The 24,616-nt window shown below is 44.0% G+C and overlaps 1 protein-coding gene across 4 annotated transcripts in view; it reads left to right on the forward strand.

The window, feature by feature from the left end:
• Positions 1-1,180: 1,180 nt before the first annotated feature.
• slc12a7b (solute carrier family 12 member 7b) overlaps positions 1,181-24,616 on the forward strand; it is a 49,944-nt gene continuing 26,508 nt past the window's right edge. For 2 of the 4 annotated variants that reach the window (XM_084475445.1, XM_084475447.1), the window contains exon 1: positions 9,914-10,309. In XM_084475445.1, coding sequence (XP_084331571.1) covers positions 10,171-10,309 — 139 coding nt within the window. In that variant the 5' untranslated portion in view covers positions 9,914-10,170. Of the gene's footprint in view, positions 1,419-9,913; positions 10,310-24,616 lie in introns of those variants that run through there. The other 2 variants (XM_084475444.1, XM_084475446.1) reach the window with 2 other exon arrangements.

Below are 24,616 nucleotides of genomic sequence, written 5' to 3' on the forward strand. Positions count from 1 at the left end.
CTGCATTCTCCTTACCCTTGTCTCCTGTTCTTCCCTCAGACTCATCCCCAGAAATAGTCCTACCTACAAATCTCTGCAATAATAATTAATAAAGGCTGGTTTAAAGTACTTCTTCCTGCCTCTATGTATTAATGCTCATGGGTAGCCTAAATGCAATATAGCACATACATAATTATATTATGCACCGTTTGCCCATGTTAACAAACAATTTCCAAAAAACTGAAATACATGTATTGTTTGTCTTGATGTAAGAAATCAACTCAGTTATTTTCAAGGTGATATCTAAAGGTATTTTTTTTTACCCTATTAACGTGAGAAAAAGAATGAATATGTGTATGAATAGTCTATATTTGGGTATTTTTCTAAACTGTCCCCTATGGGCTTTTTTTCACTATTCAGGACATATGGAGGATACAAAATTATTGGAGTTTGCTTCTGTTGCAATTTGTTTGACATTTTTTCATAAAATGACTGGACTATGAGGAAGGTCGGTTTAGCAGAAGCACACTAAAGTTATTAGACGTTGTGGTAAATGACTAAGCAAGACATCGTTTATTAGTCACAATGATCTATTCCAGTTATTCTTTTGGGCGTTGATATTGCGCCACATAACGCGCAATATCATAAGTGGGTGTTAATTGCCTCGCCTTACAATCAAACACTGGGATTTTCAATCCTTTCTCTTTTTCTCTATCTCACACACACACACACACACACACACACACACACACACACACACACACACACACACACACACACACACACACACACACACACACACACACACACACAAATCTAATATCCTGTGTACAGTTTATTTTTTTAACAGAGCACAGTAAACTTTTGACTCATGTGTATGTGTATATTTTATTCCAAACACACTTAATTCTTAAAAGTAATACAATCACTTACAAAACGGTCCACTCATTTGAGTACACTTTGAGTACGATGTCCACTTCATGTATGTATTTTCCCTCACCCGATTTGTTTTTGGCACTGATTGGCACCGCTCTATGATCATATGAACCAATAGGCGTGGACCAAGGGCGGGCTTGTTACTGTAATCAATCCTCAAATCAGCTTGTGAGTGTATTTGCTCAATACACAATGTCATGTGTGCTCACCGCCCTGTCGCTTTCCAGCCTGCCGAATGGGAACCGCGGGGCTAAAACGCTGTTAGACACTCTTTTTTAAAATCACAATACAACAATAATTGGGCAGACGAAGTAAAGACATGGGCGAAAGATTTGTGGTGGTCCCGGTTGGACCATGCAACGGGGAGCTGGAGCCCCCAGACGCGGTGTTCAGTGACCCGGCACCGGAGAACGAAGGGGCAGCGGACAGTGGCGTGGCCGGGCAGCGGGACCCCAACACCGCGGTGCCCATACTGGAGTACAACAGAGAACCAAACAAATACGGTAAGACCGTTAACGACTGCAAAACCTTAGCCCACTGCTCTGAGCGTTACGATCTTCTTCGGAATAATTATGTATGTATTAGCGTTTCAGCTGGCCAATAGCAGTGTTGTTCTCTCGGTTATGTCATGAGTAGGGGCCTGGAAAGCATCTTTTGCTTTTGGTCTTAGTGGAGATAAGTTGTGTTTGAACTTTTCAAGTAAACGTCGGCTTTGATTCCGTTTCAAATATCCGAGCGTCTGCTCTCCCATACCGATTTTCCCGTCCTAATTGGATTTTGAATTTCTTTAGTTGAAATGTTATTTTTTTAAATTGCTGTTTACCGCCCGTTGTCCCTGGGCAACGGGCGGTAAACGGTCTGAGAAGAGGCCATGTGACTTGTCGGAGAAGCCTCTCACCAATATCCATTCAAGGTGTCAGGCTACCATAGCAACAGGTCGACAAGGTGAAACGTGCTGGAACAATGGCCTGGCAGTACAGTATTGTTATAGCTTGCATCATGCCCATTAGGGTCAACATCCAATTGTCCATTTGCAAATGTACACAATTTAAAAGGTAAAATATTTATATTAATGATTTTGATGTAGGAGATGTAGGAGTTAAGACAGGTGTTTGTGTGTCTGTTTGTCTGCCTAATCAGTTTTAATCTGTGTTGATGGTATATATTTGTGTGAGGCATTTATCAGCAACCCAACTTGCTGATAAACATTGGTTCCTGGATTCCGCTTTATTTATAGTTTCATAATATGTTCACTTACAGTATAATACTGAGATGCCATTGACGTCATAGCTGCTTTATTAGGTTGTCATGGACTAAAACATTGTTAAGAATGTCTTATTGCATTATTCTATAAATCCAACCCTAACTGAAGGAGGATATGCTAATGTTATCAGGCAATGAGTTTCATTAATTCTAATTAAGTTGATGGATGAAAAGGAGGATTTCCGTTCCGATGTAGGCGTCATTTATTTTCATAGAGTACAGGGAGAAATCCAAGCCAGGAAATCAATCTGCACTGACAGTTTTTCCCCAAGAAAAATGATATGCCCCTCTGTATGTTGGATGTACAGTATGTTGTCTGGTGTGACGCAGGCAAGACTAAACAATGTACGTGCTACACCACACAAATCAAGCCCCTCATAGCTATGGAGATCCTTATGACAAGGGACAAGCCGACACATCACATGGTGCCTATCTATTTTGGGAAGTTAACTTTATTGGACACAACTAAGTTGCACATCTATGTGAACATCACTGATATACCACAATATGATCAGATTGTTGTCTGTGTAGACAGACCGAATTCAGAACTGTTTTCCTCCATCTGAGTCATGGCTTATTAAGAAACACACTGGCAATGCTGTCTGCCTGTCCGTCTGTCAGTGACGCACTCCTATTGTACATTAAGTAGGCCTAAATTATGTAATTTTCACCCTGGCTAGTGGCTTAACCGGGTCATATTTTTGTTACTAGTGTGCCTCAGCAACAATACATGAAGTACATTGTACATAACTGTGATTGCTAGACTATAGAGTGCTGATTATGGCTATTATATTCTAATGCAATTAACTATGCAATAGCTGAACATCAGGGGGCAAACTGTACAGCGCCTGTGTCGGAAACAAGAAAGTGTGAGTGAACTATGGGAGACTATCTTGTCGCTTTGCTTATCAGTCCTCTTCAGTATCTGAGATTAATGTTCATCCCTATCATGCTTGTTGTGGTTCCGCTGGTCTTGTTGATTCCAGTAGTGATCCTGCAACGTGCAACATGATTGGTTGAAACAAAGTTAAATGCACCGTTCATCCAGATTTGACCTCATCTGCCATCAGACCCTAGAATTTAATCCATTGTATTTTGACACCCAAATCCTTTAGTCTAAGTCTGCTTTCAGCCTCTATAGGCGTTGACCCATCTGGCAGTGCAGCGGCTTGTCCTGCTTCTGGTTGTGTCTGATGCTTGGATGCACAGTGTGGAAAGCCTTGATGGTGGTGGTGACCCATGATGGGACCCCAGATGTTTCCTCATGGAAAAACCCACCTGGGTCAGTTTGGTTTAATAACTCCAAATAACAACTTGAGTCATGCCGCTCAGTCTGTGCTGCCGGTCAGTGTGATGATTCAGACGTATTCCTGGGTTTGTGTGTACATGCGTAGTTTTCCCGCACGGCCTGCGTCTTCGGTTTCACCTTCTGTCCACCCTACTCTATTTTAGACCTGCGAGGTCAACGTGCATGACCCGATGGGCTGGGACCCATCTCTCTGCTCTTCTCCTGGGTTCTTTGTTTTCCGGCCTCCACAACCACCACGGCTGTGTTTGCTGTTTGCTGCTGTGATGATAACTTGATAATTGTGTTAGTACCATGGCATTCTAGCGGTTGGGTTCTGAGTGCACCTTGCAGATGGCAGCTTCCCAAGATGGGAGTGCCTTCCACAGATGCAGCTCATGGAAATTTCCATGGACTTTTTTTTTAGATATACAATCACGCGTCTTCATTTAATATTAATGTTATTTTACTGGGTGATTAGGTGTGTGTGTGGGGGGTATTCTTTCCACCATTGTCCTGGAGGCGGGCTCCTCCCCTCTTTATCCCAGATGCACCAAGGAGGGCTAACCTGTTAACCAGTTCAGCTTCTGCTTGGCGTAGCCTAGACTTTGACTATAAAGAAAAAAAAGGTTTATCAAATGTCATATGCTTTTTATTTCCCACTAGAGGTTCTATAAATGTGTGAAGATTGGTGATTTTCCATTGCTGTCTCAACACATCCAAAGATATAAGTAGATTTCTTACTGTGACTCATTTGTCCACATTTCCATTGTTGTTTCCCAGTGCTGTCCTCAGAGCAAATTCAAACGTTTGCTCATCAACATGTACCTGGGTTCACCACCTCTTACGAAGTCTAGTCTTCCACCTGTTTGGTTGGCTGTGTGGCATAAGCCTTCCATTCTGGATCCTAGGAGACACCATGGCCACTATGGTTTCCATGCTGGTCCTTGGGGTGTTGGGTTACAAGAAATGTGCATGGAGTCGTGTCGTGTGAGTATCATGTTGTGCTGGTCGGTATGAATGAAGAGCCAGAGGAGGACCCCACCTCGCCCTTTGGAACGACCCCAGCTTTGCGCTGGACTCACAGGCTCCTTGTCATCAGAGACACCTCCTTTTCATATACTGCAAGTCTCACCTTGTTAGTTTTATTTTACAACTCCAGTGAGGGTCCATCCCAGGTCATTGGTCCATCCAACAAGACTGATTATTGGGTTAGGCACCCCGACACCCAGGCCCAGTACAATGATTGAAGCAATTCAAGACTCTACTGTTGTTTTTTAATCTGGGCCACAAAGATTTCTTCGGGGGAACCAGCATGGGGCCGTGGAAAATGTTCCTCCCAGTGTCTTACTGGTCAGCCACTGAAGGGTTTCACAACCAAGCCACACTGTTTCTTTTGGATAATTTGGGAGTTGTTAATGGAAAACTGGAAAGCTTTGTATTTAATTCACCGTTGATCATGAGTTGTTTGTTGTTATTGGAAATATAGAAAACTCTTTAATATATCGCATACGAAAATCATAATTTGTTTATTGTTGTTTAAAATATGGAAAACTCTATCTAAGAGAATGGGTTGCCCTTATGGTTGGAAAGTAAACACTGCAACTTACTTTTATAAGGTATTTTGTTTTTGTTTTTTATCGTTCTTCTGTCGCCTGTCATTTTGAGGTTGAGATCTCTCAGTCTATCGAGTGCCAAAATCTCCCTCTTTGGAATTATCAAAGCAAAAGAGATTGAATCTGAGCCGGATGTGTGTGCTGTAGCATTTAGTGGATCTCCGGCGTGCAGTCTCCATGTCACTTGAGAAGATAAGTTTGCGGCTGTCCTTGTGAGCAATGACTTCATACCGTAAGTCTACTTGGCCAGACGCCAAAACCCATTTTGGTGATCCTTCATTTTGGGGTATGTGTTTGTAATAGATGGGTTATTTTTCTGTAGCTTTTTTAATGGTTTATTGGTTGTTGGAGGTTTTCCTAAACAAACTGACAAAGAGTGTGAATTGCAGGATTGTTAAGTGCAGCGTAATGGAAAATACTTCCCAGTAATTGAACAGCCCAGAATACATTTGTAACATTTGCCTGCTTTTAAAAAGTGTCATTTATGGACCTAATAAACAAATCGTGGAATTAAGTCATGGAAATGCTTTGAATGTGAGAACCCAATGTTAATTTGGCAGTTTATATTGGATGCTGGGAAAAACTGCCTGGGAACTATGATTCAATGTTGTGGGAAAGATTTATTTAGTTTTTGCCTATTAAAAAAGACTCCCTCTCCCTCCACTTATGGCTGATTTTCCTAGTTTTTGTTTCCTTGTAAAAATCTCTGTTAAATTATATTCAAGCAAATACACACATGCAAGTCAGTATTCTGTGTTTTGTATTAACACTAAGCTATTGTAACCATGGAATATCTGGTGTCTACCCACATCTGACCAATAAGGGGCAGCATAGAGCTGTTGTTAATATTCCGCAGACAAAATGCATTTCCTGGCTGGCTCTCTTATGATGACTTCTGCTTAAAATATGACATAGTATGCACACGTGTGTTCTCATCTTAATAATTTACTCTTCCCAATACGATCAAACAGAAACTCCATAATCCAGCTTTTCTTTGAATCTGAAATTTAAAAAATTACTACAATTAACTACATCAAATATCCTGTAAGCCCCAAGACCAAAGAAGTCAATTTCAAAATTATGAGCAATATCTATCCATCCAGTGAACTTTTTATTTTTGTGAGTCTGAAACTGAGACTACTGATCATCTGTTTTTCAACTGTGTATCCTGAGGCCTTTTGGGGAGATTTACAGGACTGGCTCTCAACCAGTATCCAACTAGCTCCTCTCACAAGAGAAAACATTATTTTTGGGTGTAATATTACGGACAAGCAGTGATTTGATTGTAAACACACGCTTAAACACTTTTCTGTGTTTAAGCGTGACCTGGTTGCCAATCATTTAAGTTCCTTAAAACTAATGAAAAGTAAACATGCAAAAGCACTTCTTGCAGCTTACAATGAGAAAAATGTATTTGAGAACCCCTAGCAAAGTTTGTTTATCATTTATTTATTACATTATTTATTTTATTATTTCTTTGTCTATTTTTATAATCCGTCCCATTATTTTATATAATTTAAGTGATCATTTTATTCTTTGTGCTTTGTTTGTAAACAGAGGTGTAATTGTCATTTTATGCCAACGTTTTTGTAAATTAATTTATTTTCAATAAAAATTAAAAAAAACACATTTCCTGAATTTCCAAGTATCTGATTATGGTATATTAGTTACTTCGTTTTTTCTTTACCACGGTATTGCATTATTTTCTTCTGTATTATCTTTTTTGTCAACATTCAAATGCCAATCAGTTATTTGGAAAATCCAAAAGTAATTGTATACTATTGGAAAATATCGTAACACTGGTCTGTAGGTAAATTGTGCATGTTGCACAGAAACATCTTAAACCTCTGTACTCTTTTGAATCAGCAGATCTAGAAAGACCGTATTCAATGAAATTTCAAGTTACATGTGAAAAAAGCCAACCAAAACAAAAGGTATGTGATTTGTGAGATGAGAAAACACCACAGCCTGTTTGCATCCATGTGCAACCTTAATATAACAAGGCCTCTGCTCCTGGTGTTTTGTTACATATCAGGTCAATCAATAATGTGCTGCCACCAGAGAAGCAACCTTCAGTTTTTCTGGGAAGCGATGATGAGTGATCTTATTGTTTTGAAGTGGCCTTTACACATTATGTTTTTTCTGGAATTCGCTTGTTTTCTTGTCTGTAGGTCGTCTATTCTTTACTCTGGTGCCTGTGAACTTTATATTTATGCTTTGTTGAATGCAGCCGTGCACGTGACTTAATTTTGTTTACCGGTATGCACAAAAAAAAGGCTTTGGCTCTTTAAGACCAAATTCCCCCCCAAATAGTCTTTGTGTAAATTAAAAAATGAATCCCACAAAAAAACATATCCTCATTCTAATATTCTCTCAGGAGGCCTGGCTAGGTCCCTATAGGACAGCATTCCACAATTAAGCGCATCTTTTCTAGGCTCTGTGGCAATATCCGTACGAGACAAATGTGTGTGTGTCTGTCTGAAGGGGGCTACACACTGGTCACTTCGTCCACACGCAAACATAGAGCACTTACACAATGACTTATCAATGAATTGATTTATCGATTTAATGCTCAAAGAAATACTATAATTGGATTACAATGATTCTTTCAAAAAACTAAGCATTGTACGACTGTGCGCTGCCATCTGGGGGAGGGGGTCATGCCAGTGTCATGAGATTGTTTATCACCCTGGACAGCAGGACTAGTGTGAAATCCTTAACCAATACAAGGTCGTTATCAGCTATACAGCTATGTCAGACCGAAGATGCAGCATGTAGGCCTCCCTGCCTATCTGTCTGGGACTGTCTGTCTGACTGCCTGGCTAATGCATTTGCCGTTACCAATTGCTTGGTGATTTCCGGACCTGAAGAGGGAATGAGTATCAGTTTACCCTAGCTGCGTGCCAGTGCTTCCTGAACAGTGCACATGGCACAACATTTATTAGTTATTATGAGCTCTAGCATGCACTAAATTCAATTGCATCATCAATATCTCATAGCTTTCATTGAAAAACACAAGCCTCCGAATCTAAAGACCTGAGATCCAGTTGCAACTGTAAGTGGTTTGACTTTTCATCCATGTCAGGGTAGTATAATTTCATGTCTGGTGTTCGTATTTGCAGAACATCTATGTGTATGCTATGTATGACTCTTTGGGTAACCTAGTGGACTCACACACATCGCCTCCAACAATCAGCTCTCTAGGGTGGGAAACTCCCCAATTCATGGTGGGAGCAGATTGGATATCAACTCTCGCAGACCCCCACAGTTGAATATTGTTTGGAAAGAAGGAATGCACTTTTATTTTCTTCCAATGCCGCTATGGCCTCATCTTTATGGCTGGGCTCGCTGTTCACTCTTTTATTTCTTAATATCTTTGCCTACTTTACTCTCTTCCTTCTCTCCTTCTTTCTCTTCAGTGAATTGGATTGCTGTTGTTTTTGATGGTTTGGAACTTTGAAATAGTAAATCTTGACACTTTTCAACACTTATTTGTTAACTAATAAGCAGGGCGTTTCTTTAAAGCCATAGATGTGACAATGGCGACGTGCCAAGTTTTCTAGTTTGACAAGGCTATGGAACCTGGAGCCCTTATTTGGACAGACGTGTGTGTGTGTGTGTGTGTGTGTGTGTGTGTGTGTGTGTGTGTGTGTGTGTGTGTGTGTGTGTGTGTGTGTGTGTGTGTGTGTGTGTGTGTGTGTGTGTGTGTGTGTGTGTGTGTGTGTGTGTGATATGCTGTTCATAGGCTAAGGCTTCTTGATATGTGGCTCTTTATTCAAGTTCAAGCGTGTCATCTAGTTTAATTATAGAGCAGTTTAATTATGAAAGCTCTCAAGCGCAGATGTATTTTCACACTGTCAAGGCCCCAGGGGTTATCATTATCATGCCTATGTTTACTGTACGTGGCATATGATTGTATGGTGAATGTGTCCCATAGCGCTCTGTCCCCTGAGGTTCACTGACCATGAACCGTGATGGCTGCTGCTCCTCTTTCTGAACGTATAAGAGAAGGCGTGTGTATGTCGCAGCAGGCAACATCTCTCCAAAGGATTAGCCTACAGTCATACATGCAAATGTATCTCTGGTCAGGGCCTTTTCAGGCTGGGACACACGCACAAATTTAGAGCCAAACTCATGGCAGCAGGGCCAAGCGACATACAATGGCCCACAGTATGTAGCCTGAAGGCCTGTTCCGTTCTCCAGTGCCTCACATGTCGCTTGTCTCTCTTTCAAAACCCTTGTTTGGTTTGACGAGATAAGGAACCCCCACCACAGGTCTGAGCCGCCACTCTCTCAGGGTTGCGCAACAGACCTGCTACAGACACCGTGCTCCTTTTTGGTTTTTGATTTAGACGGGAGGTTGTTGTGGGGAGGGGTGGGGGGGTACCTCAAGTGTCCCTGCCCACTGTTGCTCGAGCATGCTCGTCGGGTCAAATGACGTGTGTGTGTGTGTGTGTGTGTGTGTGTGTGTGTGTGTGTGTGTGTGTGTGTGTGTGTGTGTGTGTGTGTGTGTGTGTGTGTGTGTGTGTGTGTGTGTGTGTGTGTGTGTGTGTGCGCCTCTTCCTTTCCTGCTCCTTTGAAGCAGCTGCCCGATTGCCTCATCGCAGAGGAATGTGCTTGTGTGTCTTTGCGCGTGCGAGTCCGATCCTAGACGGACAAACTGGCCTCAGGCAGAGAGGGGGAACTCATAAAGTCACACATTAGTTGTTGTTTTTTCTCTACCCGTTTCTCTCTCCTTCCCCTTTTGGGGCGGGGCTGACTGGCTCTTCCTTATTTGGAGAGGGGAGGGGGGGGGGGTCACATGTTGTGTACAGCGGTATCCCGGTGATCGGGGCGAAAGCTGAGACCTCGGCCAGGGCAGCAGCACGCCAGACACCGCTTAGGCCGAGCCGCAGGTCAGAGAACAAAAGAACTCACGCCCGCAGGCTGCAGAGGAAGGAGAAGGCACCGGCGGAGGAGAGGTCGTGTCCACAGGGCTCCGCTTGAAGATACATTCTGGAGAGAGAGAGAGAGAGGGCCCGGGGGCCATCAGGGGGAGAGAGGGAGAGGGAGAGAGAAGCTGAGCTAGCGGAGCACATGGTGTGACCCAAAATGCCCACCAACTTCACGGTGGTGCCCGTACGGGACGGCAGGAGGAAGACGAGGAAGGTGGGGAGCGTGGAGGAGGAGGAGGAAGAGGAGGATGTGGACGACAACAACGTACTGAGGGAGGCTGATGAGTACGCCCCAGGTAGGCTAGCTGTTGAATTTGACCCGCTCCCTCTGCAGTCATCTGGTGTTGGCGTTGAGACTGTGGACTGGGCTGCCTCTGTGGGGAGCTGTGTTTTTCATAGAAGAGCTTGTTGTTCCGAGCTGGGTAATTGCACTGGACAATTTCATGCTTTTCCATTGCTCGTCGTCAAATGGTCAAACTTTTGGAACCCTCCCACTACTTTCCTGCTCAGAGAGGCGATGGGGAAGTAGGTGTAGAAAGTTCCAGATGTCCAGCCTGAATTTGTTGTGAGCCTGTGACTTTATGGCCGTAATTCACTGCTATCTTTATTCGTAGATGATAGCCAGGGCACTGTTTGTATCGTGAATGTGCAGCTGTGGCGTTTCGATATTTTGTTTATTTTCTTCTGTTCTTATTTTCATCCTTCTAAAATAAAAATAGAAAGTAGAAGATAAGTAGGTTTAAAAGTATTTAACATGTTTTTTGAAGAATGGCTTTGAACACACACTCACTCACTCACAATCACGCACACATACCCATTTTCAATATGCTATTTCCCTGGTGTTTCCCAACTATGATCACCACTCTATGACAGCCTTCCTATAGTGTCCAAGGTCCCACAACATACAGCAACATCACCAGCCCATCATGTAGCTTCCAGCGTAGAAGAGCATCTTTGTTTCCTACCCATTAGCAAAGGAGTGGTCAGATTCCCAGCAGAATGCCACCTCCTCCCTCCACTTCAGGGATCCCTTTCAGGAAGTCCTTGGCAGCTCTACTTTAAGATAACCCAGATGACACAACGCTAATCAACTCTTCCTGAGCCACAGCCAATGGCAAAGTCAAGCCTTTGTGTGAAGGAACGGCCTTTTGTGGTAGTGAAAATGCAAGGGTGTGGGGGCATCCTGTAAGTATTAATTGGCCATAGTGTCATGTGTATGATTCAACAGGGCTTGACTGAAACACTTTCCACTTCCACTTCGAATGGGGCAACCGGCTTTGAGCTGCTGTTGACAGTTTATGCTGTTACCACTTGGTTCCATTGGAATCCAAAAAAGAAACAGTGAAAAGTCAAATGAAAAGGAATTATGTAATGTGTTTTAACTCTTTTGTTATACTAACAAGGGACCACTCCACTGTTATACTATTGAATGGTGGGCACATCAGGTACTGAAAAGTTGACAAGCTTAAACATCCTTTCAAGACACCATCGTTGTTAGGACATCTTAGTAGCGAAACAGGAAATGAGGCGTAACTTTTAGCAGAGCAGAATAGGACAGCTTGATCTGAGATTTGGTTAGCCTAACTACTAACTTACCCTAGCCCTGTCTAAATTATATTATATTTAGACATTATATATTTATCAGTATTTCTATTTACTACTTTTGCAGTATACTAATGATGATCACAAAGTTGTACAACGGACAATCTCTGTGTTCATCGTCAGTAGGGAGTCTTTTTTTCCCATAACAAGTTACGAGGTGTACAACGACTCATCGTTATACACCGTTCTCATTAAACTTCAACACTCTACAGTCTTTACTAACTCCCAACTCCTGGGTAGCGAGCAGCACTGCATCCTCGTTTTTTTTGTGAGCCTCCACTGGAGCAGTCTGTTTCTTCAAAAGGCCGCGAGTGAATCGGATCCCAGAATTTAATTTCTTCTGGAAAGCTGCAATTACGGCCGCATGCTGGGTTTTACAGACTGCTGGGGCAACTGAGCAGCTTTTCCATACACAGTCAAACCGTACACAGCCCTCTTTTTACGCATGCCACGGAAAGGACGGAAATAAGCACAGAGATACCGCTGACCTCTTGGCGATCCCCTCCAAGATGCATATTTTCAGTTTTCATGCGTCCGTCTTTTTGAACTAAATCAAACCACTTGCTATTCTGTTATTTGAGAAAGGTTCGGTCCAAAGTGGCTTACAGTGAATTCTGGGAGCGGTATGTTCCAGGAGGCCTACAGGGTGGTTGCAGAACCTGGGGTACCCTTCTGACTTGAAATTAAAGGCCAACTGATGTTATAAACCACTGGCTTGTCCTCGCCTGGTGGCTCGGGGCAAGGGGCTGTTGTCATGCAATCTGCTGTAGACGTTCCCCTTTTGTGGCTGGAACAGGGATTAAGGGCTAAGTAAACAAAATTATTTTGGTATGGGTTTAACTGTAGCCATGCATTTCTAAATGCTGCATAAATGCAGTACAATCTACATATGCCAAAAAAAAGCTGAACACAACTGTACCACAGATTTATGTGTAATGTGTAATTTTATGTGTAATTTTTTATTTCACATGTCCAATGGCGATAGGTTTTTGTTATCACAGCGCTTGTTATGTCATTGTGCATGCGTACACATGGGCCCACTTCCTACAGCACCGTAGAGACCAAAAGGGCTCCCGTGTGGAACTGCATTGTTTATTCGTGCAATCGGTCAATGTGTTATTGATCTTCCCGGGCTGGCTCGTTTCCCGTTGGCTGTGTGGTGGGGGGAGTGAGACCCCACCCCCTCTATTGATGCTCTGTCTCTCTCTGGCGGGTCGCTCTCTCTCACCAGTGGGGCCCTAGGAATGCCACAAAGGCAATACTGAAGCTGAGGGCCTCAGCAGGCAGCATTATACAGCACTCTGCAGGGCCTGTCTCTGGCTTCTGCAGGATCAATTTCCTTTCTTTCAATCTTCTTTAAAGACGAAAAGGAAGACAATTGCCTGTCATAGATATATTGGTTCATGTGTATAGTTTTTCTCTACCCTCTGCACAACTTGGAAATGTGCAATCTTGCAGGTTTGGTGATAAAACAGAAGGGGAGAGAATTGGAGAGAGCTGTCGTTGAGCTTTCTCAACCCATTGTAGTTGGCAACAACATGACGTCCAGTTTTCTTGTTTAATAAGGAACTGTGCTTTTGTGTTTTTTATTTTCATTGTTTTTACACATGGTGTATCTTGCCTGTGAATCTTCCCCCAAAACTTAATAAACAAAGAATGAATTATTGCATTTAGCCTAAATCAAACCAAGCTGGTTTATTATCAGATGGGGAACAGTGGTCAGTTCAAATTGAAAATGAAAAAATTCTAGTCCTCAAAAAATAAGATAAACTTGGGTGACAGTACTGACTATCCCGCTGATTGACCCACAGATCATGATATCACTATCCCCCATGCGCACACTGGGAGGGAGAACTTTAAAAGATATGTGATCCAGACACCACTCTGTCTATGTATTGCTCCATGAGAACGGGATCAGAACATGTTGAGATTATACAATACGCTCTCATGAGATGTGGTCCTTTGTTCAATTCTCCTCAGAATTTTTGTCCTCCCAAAGCCCTCTCTTGCTCCAATAGCCATACACACTTTCACTGTGCTGTTGTACATGCAGGAAGGAAGTTCCAGGTTAGTGCTTTTTTTTGTTTCCCTTTTGGTGTCAATCCAAAGTAAACGTACAACCACTCCCCACCTTCTCAACACCGCATACTCCCACGCTACAGTTATTGGTAGGACACCAAAAGCAATGCAAAACGAAGCTCTGTATGGGATCCGATTTTCAATTTGCCACCCTTTCTTTTTTTTTTACTTCCACTGCATCTATATCTAACCACAAACTTCTTCCAGAACAGACTTCTGTGATTGCATCATCAATACAACAGTCCAACCAATAGCTGCTTTGTCTTTTCTTTGTCCCACCATGTTTACATTTGGAAACATGCCGGAACCAAGATCCAATCTGAAGGCTGTTCCACATTGTGTTTTATTATGAATATAGCTCATTCTTATCCAGATGGCAATGTAAACCACAGAGACCTACTTTCATACGGGAGAACTAACCCCGTTCATGGCTATTCTCTGGAGACTATTATAGCGCAGCCGGTTTGGTCAGTAGTTCTCCCCAGAGGAGGCCTGGAGCACCATGGCATTGCACCTCGCTCTAACCCACTGTGTTCCCCCCCTGCTTAGGCCCCTCTCTCTGAGCATACCCTCGACTGAGGTAGTTTCTAAATTACTAGCCTCGGTTCCTGAATTTGCAGCGCTTACTTATTTTCTTGCGGTTAAAGGATAAGGCCGTTATTAATAACTATCAAGGCTGCATTGAACGCTCTGAAACCTGGTGGACTTCTCTTCATGTGGGTCCATCTTGTCTCTGCGTGTGCCTTGTGTTTCCTGTGTTCTACCTCGTGTGTCTGATTCTGGTTACACCAAAGCTCCTTCCCCTCTACATTTCCTCCTTCAGTCCTATTTTCGTCTGTCACAAGGAGCCACTAGTCAATTTGCAGTACAGTGTTGTCTAAGACGTACAGAGACCACACACACCCTGTATTGTAGTGGATCCCAGATGCAGTACCCTGAAAGTATCTGTTCTGGTTACTCCCTCGGACACCAGCCTTCCGAGTTGCACTTGTAACGTAATTTCCTGTCTCGTAGCATTTAAAGCGTTCCTCTCAGAATTCGGAAGGGGCCCGACCAAATGGGGGCGTGCCTCCGAGAAATGCTGCAAGAAAGCTGGGAGATTTCCCCACTTGCAACTCGGAAGGCTGGTGTCCGATGCATGTGGACCAGACCATTAACCCCTCAGTCCGAGAACGCTTCAAGTCAACGCTTCAGTGAAGGTTACTGTAGCCATCATCAAATGGGCCAAGAAGATTTGTTAGTTTTGTTTTCGGATATTAGAATATTATTCATATACTTCGGTAGCAAACTCACTCTCTCACACTCATGATGATACATTTTATTACTACAACCAGTTAATTTGCAAGACCAACTGCCGGTCTTGCCAATTAACTAGTTGTAGTAATAAAATGTATCATCATGTATATGTTGTAGGGTTCATTATTGCCCCCCCACTAGTCAACTGCGGCCATAGAAATAAGACGTTAAACAGGGGGGAGGGGTTAATGTTAATGGGTTCGTTTTTAGAAGGGTTATAATTATTGATGTATTTAGCAGCTATTTCAGTCTTCAAATTATGCCAAATTATACCAAATAGCCCCACCTACTCATAATGACGGGTTGGTTATTTGATAAACATGAATAGACCAGGTAGAGCTGTGCCTCCCACACTAATGCCTGTGTGATTTCTCTTTGGATGAATAGCGCTAATCCCGCCGTTACAATTTCATCACAGCTTTGTGGTAATTGAAAGTAGGCCATCTCATTTTTTTTTTTTTTTTAATATAATTCTTTTAATATTCACAAGAGGTAAATGTACTGTTTAAGATGCCATTCTGTCAAATTGCGATGCCGGATCATGTACTACAATGTGAATTCTCCTAGATGGGTTTAATGAGGAGAGCGTGTGCATGTAGTTGGCGCCGCCGTGTCTCTCTGAAGTGCACACAGGAAGTGGGGGGTTAGGTTTGCACAGGGTGAGGTGCATGGGGCTCTCTCCCGGTGGTGGTCGGGAGGCCCGGCTGTGGATGTTTGGTTTACGAAATGTGTGTAGTCTTAAGCAGCAGTAGCTCCTAGGGCATCCCCCGAAAACAGACGTCTGCTGACTGCAGTCTCCCGTAGAAGTCACAAGGGAAGGCCATCATGATCAACAACATGCTGATAGTGACATTGATTATGGATTTGAACAACGAATGTGACAGGGGTGACTTGTGCAACTATTTCCTTGAATCCATGAAAGAGGCCCATCATGGTGATGCAATAGATGATGGAGTTCTGCAACTCTAGTATTTATGTTTGCCTCTGAAATGAAGTATGTCGTGGCAATTCCATCCCAACAGAGATTGCGTCTAGGCCAGATGTGATTCCCACTGCAAAAAAGCACACAATACATTGGAAAGCAACTATCCTAGGTTTAATGCATGCATACATTAGACTCCTCTCTAGCAGAGTGAGTCCAGAATACAGTTTGACAGAGTTATTTATTTATACTGTTTCAGATCCTCCCCATATTGCAGATGTCAATAATCAAATCAAGTAATGTTTGCCCAAAACACAGAGTTGCCTGTGTTCTTATCAAGCAGAAGAGTGCCTAAGAGGATGTCTTCTCCTTGGTGACCGGTTTACCCAAGTACGAAGGTTAACACTATTGGTTGACTCTAAGGAAGGTAGGCCGGCGGCGACCCATACCCATAGAGAAGGGAAGGTGGGACCACTGACCACAGCACAAGGGCATTGATTCTAAGGAGGAAGGTGGGACAGCTGACCAGAGCACCTGGGATAACATTTTGACGACATCGCTCACTTGTGAGGTGGCTGAATCAAGCACGAAGGTCAATGAATAGTCGACTCTGGGGAAAGGCAGGATGGCATGACAATACACGAAAGGAAAGAACAATGCCTAAGTTATAAAAACAAACAACATGTAGATTTTTCCATCACAAGTACAATAATATGCAGAGTAATGATGTGACGGAAAGTACGTAAATGTCATACTTCTACATTGCACACAGAACCTTCTATCCTCATTCTCCATTTGTACAACAAAACCAGATCTGTACCCACAGGGCATAAGCGTCTATTCCTCTTCATGTGACCTTGCATTAATTATTCTGACGAGGCTGAACAGGTTGATAGAGTCGAGGAGCCAATCTCTTTGAGTAGTGGCCTCCTCTTTTGAGAGGAGTTCCTGTTTCCTGTTATGTGCCCCTCACGTCCCTATTTGCCCTATGTCAATATGGGGCTCCTGATAAGGCTGTTGCCACACTCTTTCCACACCAAACCCCCTCTGACTCCTTTCTCCTGGTATGAACTGAGACATTGTGGTTTACATGATTTTAAATGTGACCAATAGAAATGCAACTTTCGCTCTGTTTTCCGACTGATGATGATGGAACTGTGATCACCAGTAATGGCTAATGCAGCACTAAAACAAAGCTTTTATAGCTTTTTAGTTAGCTTAAGTAGGCAGTGACCGCTGTTCTCCATTACTGCGTGTTCCCCTCCAGGCTAATGATGAGAGATCGACCCATATCTGTGTTCCAAAATATCTTCACACACACAGCACTCTGTGGACTATCATACAGCTGTTTAATTTGGGTATTAAAGTGCTCTTAGCTCATTGCACTCAAAATATGAAAATCTATTTTAAATATCTTAGCAAGAATATAACAATAGCAGGTAAATGCATATGTCATGTCTACACATGGCCCTGGTTCCACTAATTCCAGATAGTCCAGATTAAACTCCATGCCCACAATGATCTTTTGAGCAAGACACTTTCTCCTACCAACCTGTACCGGTAGTGGTTCTATGTGTGCCTCACTGTGAATATTGTGTTTGAACATGCAGAAACGGTGACACTACCTGGTGAAGGGTTGTATTGCGCCTTGCTAAAGCGTCCATGTCGTTATGTTTGGCTGTGGAGGAAGAGTACATTGTTGAGACTGATCTGTGTGGAAGGCAATCAACAGTTTAAGCTGTTGGGTCATTTTTCTATTGACCGTTCCAAATTCATAGCTCAAACAGACTTGACAGAATGAATTTCAATGGAAAATGACAATATTTGTTGAAATGATGGGTGCTAGATAATCACATGGACGAAACAAGACTTCAAGGCCAGAGCCCCCCCCTCGGTTCCATCGCCAGGGAGTGGCGCTGGGTCTGTTTGTAAACAGCTGTGCTGACTTAACTGTAAGTACGTATTAGTAACTGAACCAAGAAAGTGGTGTGTGTGTGTGTGTGTGTGTGTGTGTGTGTGTGTGTGTGTGTGTGTGTGTGTGTGTGTGTGTGTGTGTGTGTGTGTGTGTGTGTGTGTGTGTGTGTGTGTGTGTGTGTGTGTGTGTGTTAGACCTTTTGTTTATCTTGTTCTGTAAGATGACTGTGATTGTCCTTTTGTTTATATATATCAACCTTTTCTGTCTCACATTCAGATGGCAATTAAATGCCAAATAAGGAACACAAAAGAGCTGAAGCTGCTTCAAGTTGTGGCATGGCAGGAAAGAGGAAATCTAATTAAACATAAGTAGTTGGTTGTAAGTGGTTGTTTTTCATCAACAAACAAAAATGGCCGATCACCATGAAAAACACACAACACTCATTTGCATTAAGCTAACCTCCCCCCCCCGCCCCCGCCTACCACCACTCAGTCTGGGCGCTGGGTTACGTAACAGGTAGTGATGTATACCTGAGGGGCTTAGAGCTTAGAGCAGCGCTAAGTACAGCCAGCACACACAGCGGCGCGACTCCAGCAGCAGCCATCTGACATCAAACCAAGTGAAGCTTGATAATCACTAAATCCTTCATACTGAGTGATGTGATACCCCCCTCCCCCCCCCCCCCCCCCCTCTTTAAGACCGCTTTGACACATCTGCCACGTTAGCATGACCCTGTTGGCCCGTGGTTCATACTAGGCCGGCGTCTGCACTCTGCATGCACCGCTCAGCAAGATTCATTCGGTCCACGCTACGGCTCTTTATCGTTTCCCGTATTCTCAACTAAGCTTGTGTTTTTCTTCATCTGATGTTTTTCTACTCTTTGTATAGTACAGAGACGTTTATACAATTCAAATGGTTTAGAACCACTCTGGCCCCCGTCAAGTGGAACTTGTGTCGCTTTATTCTGAAGCCCGGTGGGGCTCCTTCGACCTGGCTGGGTCCGGTGTGTTGAGAGGGCCGCTCCACTGCGGCTGAGTGGCGCTGCAGAGATGCTGCTCCCCTGCTTTATAAAAAGGTCTGGATTAGCCTTATCTGCTTACCTGATTACCGCCCACTTCCCAAGCTCTCGGCCCGCTAGATTATAATAGGCAGCCGCCATTGAGGCGGGTCACTGGAAGCTGGAAGTCGGTTTATTAAGAGCACGGCAAGCAGGGCCAAAGGCTAGGGCAACGGGCTTTCGGCTTGGAAGTAGAGGCTATAGTCGAGGTGTCACTGTATTTCTGTCCCAAGTCTGCCTATGCGGGATATTTAGCCCTCGCCCAGCCTTGAGACCACAGAATACTTTTATCCTGGCCTCTGATAATAGACTGCTTGACTTTGGGCAGAAATATCACCACTTTGGTGTCACTGATCTGTGCGGTTCTTATAAGGACCTGCCGTCCAGCTTTGGCCTCTCTTTCATTTCCCTGCACGGAGACACGGAGTGGGGTGCTGTCACCACGGGGACGGCTGGCTGGACCACTCAGTCATGCGGCAGCGTATCGCGGGGTCCCCTGAACATCATACATTATTGTTGATTGCTTGCCAACCTAACGGACCTAATGGGAAGGAACTAATTCATCCCCTGTCTGCGTGCAGAGCAGAGCTCCCTCCTTGACAAGATTGTCAATTGGATAACAAAAAATATTCTAGTATAATCTCCTTTCGTTTTTCCAACTTTTTGATCCCTCTCATGCAGTCCAGTTGGCTGTGCATCCCATTTATCTCTCTCTCTCCCTCGCTCTCTGTCTACAACTGCCCTTTGGTTAGCTCTCTGCTTCCCTCATTCTTTACTCCTCCCCTTTTGTGTGTGTGTGTGTGTGTGTGTGTGTGTGTGTGTGTGTGTGTGTGTGTGTGTGTGTGTGTGTGTGTGTGTGTGTGTGTGTGTGTGTGTGTGTGTGTGTGTGTGTGTGTGTGTGTGTGTGTGTGTTCACACCGTGTTCATCAGGGATCAAAAGCTGAGAAGGGAGGGGTGTGTGAAGATGTGATGCGTGGCTGATGGCACTGTCCCTCACTGGCCACTGTCGCACACATGCACGCACGCACACACACACACACACTCACGCGTAAGCCAGCAGGGCTGTAGCTGATCCATCACATCCACCCAGATCCCTCGCTGTGTCCCTGCTCTCCGCACCTAGCTAGACGTACCTCTGCCCTCTCACTCATTCAGCCCACCCATTCCACGCTGGGCTACCTGGGCTCGTTGGGAACTACTACTGGGACCCCCCCCCCCCCCCCTTGCCACCCCCAAGCTACTGCTCTCCGCTACGCCCCCCCTCACCCCGCTCCGCAGCATGGAGCAGGGTGAGAGCTCTCGACTGAGGGGTAAGTTTACTTTTAGCCAAATACTCCTCACTCGCTAAATATAACGGTCCGCATTGAAGTGTATTCTAAAGTTACTGCGGTTCCAGGCCCTCCCTTTTCCCTGTTTAGTTTTTACTGTAATGTTCTGTACTGTTGTGGTGTTTTATGTTGACCCGCGGTACGGCTCACCGGGATTAAAGCTCATGGCGTATGCCTCCGCACGCTCTTCCAAAGACGAGACAAATCGACTGTGCCTATTTACTGTGCATTTACCAGGGACTGTGGGTTTTGGCTGTTATGTGAGTGAAAAAAATGTACTTATGCTTAAGCAAAATTATGAGTGGCCTGTAAGGCATGTATACTATGCTGGAAAGGTATGGCGCTCCTGAACTCTGCTCCTTCTGCCATGCTGCACTTGCAGAACACTTCCCTCTGTCGTATTCTATGTCTTTTTTTAGTATTTCTCTTAAAGGCTTTTGTGCATGTTGTTATTGTCCTATTAGTGTTGTTTACATTACTAAGTGCAGAGGACACTGGAGGGAAAATGCATAGGATTGCTGGGTCTGACTTTTGCCTGACGTCGGCAAGCACATCCTCTCTGGTAGGACGGAGCGTGGGCGTTTAAGTCAGCTTAGCCGTGATGTCACGGCCCAGAGCTTTGTACTTTATAAATAGGACGCATGGCCATTTATTACCACAGAGGCGCAGGGTCACACACACACACACACACACACACACACACACACACACACACACACACACACACACACACACACACACACACACACACACACACACACACACACACACACACGTGTTAAATGACACACAGAACTAGGTTTTTTTTTTGCATAAGAGTGCCTGTGGATGGGGACCAGTGAACTCCTGTCAGCTCTCAGTAATGGCAGTCATTTGTTGAGAAGAACCAAAACAAGGCTGCTGTTAATGAGGTGAAGCATTACTGTGTACACCCCCCCACACTGTAGCCCCTGTGCAGGGGGGAGTCGGTGGGTGAGGAGGCTGGGAGCCAGATGCCCTCCCCCTCCTCCCACGCCCTGCCCGCCTCCCTTGCTCTCAACACGTTACCCACGCCTCATTTGCTCATCGCTCGGCGTTAGGCCTGCCTGACATCTGTGTGTGTGTGTGTGTGTGTGTGTGTGTGTGTGTGTGTGTGTGTGTGTGTGTGTGTGTGTGTGTGTGTGTGTGTGTGTGTGTGTGTGTGTGTGTGTGTGTGTGTGTGTGTGTGTGTGTGTGTGTCATCACTTTTTATTTGACTAATTTTGTAGATTCTTCCTCCCTAACTTCTTAGCATTGATCACGTATAGAGTTAATGTAAGATTTATGTTCATTTTGAGCCATGACTGCACAATTACTGTAAATTCTTTAAAAAAAAATCCTAAAAGTCATTTGATATAGGAATCTATAGGTGTCTGTCTGTGTCTGTATGTATCTCTGTCTGAATGAGGATCTATAATGATTTAAATTGCTGAAGTGGTGGCGAGTAAGGTAAAAAAATAAAAACTGAGAAGAAAGTAAGGAGAGTAAAGATCAAACACATACCATACCATGTCTGTTTTTTTTTTTTTAAGTAAAACGTTTCAATTCATTAAAAAGGGTTTTACCCTCTGTGCTTCCTGGGTAGGTGGGTGATGATGCAGGGAAAGCACTCGTGTGTCAGTGTAGAGGTTTACACCTTTACCTTGTGTGTATGTACTCCAGCAATGTCACTTTCAGGGGTCATCGGATGTGCCCTACCTCAAGGGAGGAGAATCTGATCCCCCAGCTGCACGAAACACACTCACACTCACACTCACACACTCTCTCACTCTGTCTCTGTCTCTGTGTATAGTTATGTCATCGGTCTGCAAAAATGTTTGGAGTGCTTTGTTGACAAGGTTAAATGTGTCTGGAAAGGGTAAAGGTCCATTTTAGTTTTATGGTGTCTTGATGACCACTACTGCCTAATGACCTAAACAAGGCAACATTGTGGTTTACATTGTAACACTGAATGCTGTCAGGGCCAGACACTTTTATAGCACTCATTCTGAGTACCTGGTAGGTTTATTCATCGAGTACTCAGCATCAACAGAAGAGCTGCAACTCACTGTACCGCCCCCCCCCAGGGTCACTTTAGTACCAGCCTCTCATGTGGAACATGCTGCCTGGCCCTGGGCTGGGTGTTGTACAGATCACTGCTGGATGGAGCCAGTGGTTTTATGGTCTTCTGGGTCCTCCAAAGCAGATGGGGTGGGTGGTTGTTTGTTAGTGGGTCTGTACGTGTTTCTACTTTGGTTATGCGGCCGTTACTTCTTGTCACGTCTGCCAGTCCCAACAAGAGATCTGGTCAAACAGATGATAATATGAAGTGTCTTAATTTAATGTGGAACATGTCGAGACGTGTGTGTGTGTGTGTGTGTGTGTGTGTGTGTGTGTGTGTGTGTGTGTGTGTGTGTGTGTGTGTGTGTGTGTGTGTGTGTGTGTGTGTGTGTGTGTGTGTGTGTGTGTGTGTGTGTTGGAAATCATGGAACCAGGAAACATGTCCCATGTAATAGTATTTTAAGTAATATTTGATTCCCAGCATGGTACTCTATGTATGTAATGTGTTCGGTTATGGAGCAAGACTCTTGTGTACACACACACACACACTAATGCCTAGTTGTCATTGTCACAATGACTGTAGTAATTGTTCATTAGGATGTTGTAGAGTAATTAATTCAATGTATGTAAGGAATTCTCACATCGTTTTTAGTAAGATTTCAGATTTGTATTAGGATAATTTAAGGGCTTATCTTTGTTTAATATTCTTTAGTCAATCCGCACTAAGCTTCTATTCATAATAAAATCAGCAACCCATTTGTGGGAAGAAAAAGCTATTACATTGATTAAACTTTTGTGTCCTGTAGAACTCATGACATCATGAAGCTGCCTTCCAATTAAAATATATGATTTATCGCTCGGTAAGAATGACTGTATAGTATTGACCATTCACAGCCCTAACAAGCACACCATTAATATATTTAGACAATTCTGCATCGTCATTTGTCATTGCTCAGCCGCACAGGCCAGGCTCCAGATAAACAGTCAAATGCAGCATGACAGAATTAGGAACCGGAGAGCCAGATTTAGCCAGTGGCTAGCCCTCAAACAGGATTTGACCATGTTTAGATTGATCCAGCATCGCTGGAGACAATGATTATCCGTGGCGTTGTACCAACATCATTCCTGGCTCAAGAGAGGAAGCGCGAGCGAAAGAGGGACTCTTAACACTTATATAGCATTACTAGGCCGCTATCACACTCTGGCCATGTTATCCCCTCTTATCACTTAAACAAGCGTACTACACACCCACCAAATCCTGACGCCTATAAAATCATCCATTCCTGAAGTGATTTAAACGGCACAAGGCGCACAAGGACATATTGACTTTGCCTGTGATTACTGGAGGGTTTAGCCCTGCCGAAAGCCTCTTACTCTCTACTCTGCATCTGGATCAGGCAGTGAAACTTACCCATGAAATCCCTCCCTGCCGGCCCCGGTCCACGCCATGGCTCTCACTGAGGTACGCCAGCATCTGGGCCAGGAGAAGGACCCACAGCCGAGGCCGGCTGTGGGTCGCTGGCGTCTGGCCCCCCGAGCCTCGCTAGGTTGCTTGTACTCCTGCCTACGCAGCTACAGTTTATTGTTGTTGTTAAGATGATTATTAGGATCTCTTCTCTAGCTTCTGCATTGGGCTATTAATAGTATGGGTTGAATTTATACAGGTATGTTTTTTTTGGATTCTTGTTTGCGTAGTCACTCCTTTTCGACTAGGTGTGTGTGTGTGTGTGTGTGTGTGTGTGTGTGTGTGTGTGTGTGTGTGTGTGTGTGTGTGTGTGTGTGTGTGTGTGTGTGTGTGTGTGTGTGTGTGTGTGTGTGTGTGTGTGTGTGTGTGTGTGTAGTTTCCCTCCTGTTGGTGCATGCTCAACTAAGAGGTTACCCGATGGTCATCTTGGACAGGGTAAAGGATTTCTGAGCCCTCAGAGTTCCTGAATCAATGTGATCGTGACGTATAATGTGTTTATACTCAAAAATGCAAAGCAGGAAGCATAAACGTATGTAAACAACCTGAGGCGTTTCTCTCAACTTCCTGCTTTTTATTTTTTGCTTTTTGATTAAAAGCAAAGATAGTTGGACTTTCTCCAAATAATGATTTGGTGATTATGTCAAAAAAAAGTGCTTCAATAATTGTATCTTATATATTATGATCAGTCAATTCTCTTTTTAAACTACACAGTGCAGTCCATTCACAGCACAGCTACGCACATCGCAGGGAGTGCAGTAGGAAGTGTGTGTGTGTGCACTCGACCTGCCAGAGCCACGTGTGCTAGCTCGGTTGCCACATTCTGCGTGGTGCGCTCAGCCAAAACGTTTGTTTAACCCAGGGCCACGTTGAATGCCAAGGCC

Source organism: Micromesistius poutassou (assembly GCF_964030765.1).
Source record: "Micromesistius poutassou genome assembly, chromosome: 11".
NCBI lineage: Eukaryota > Metazoa > Chordata > Actinopteri > Gadiformes > Gadidae > Micromesistius > Micromesistius poutassou.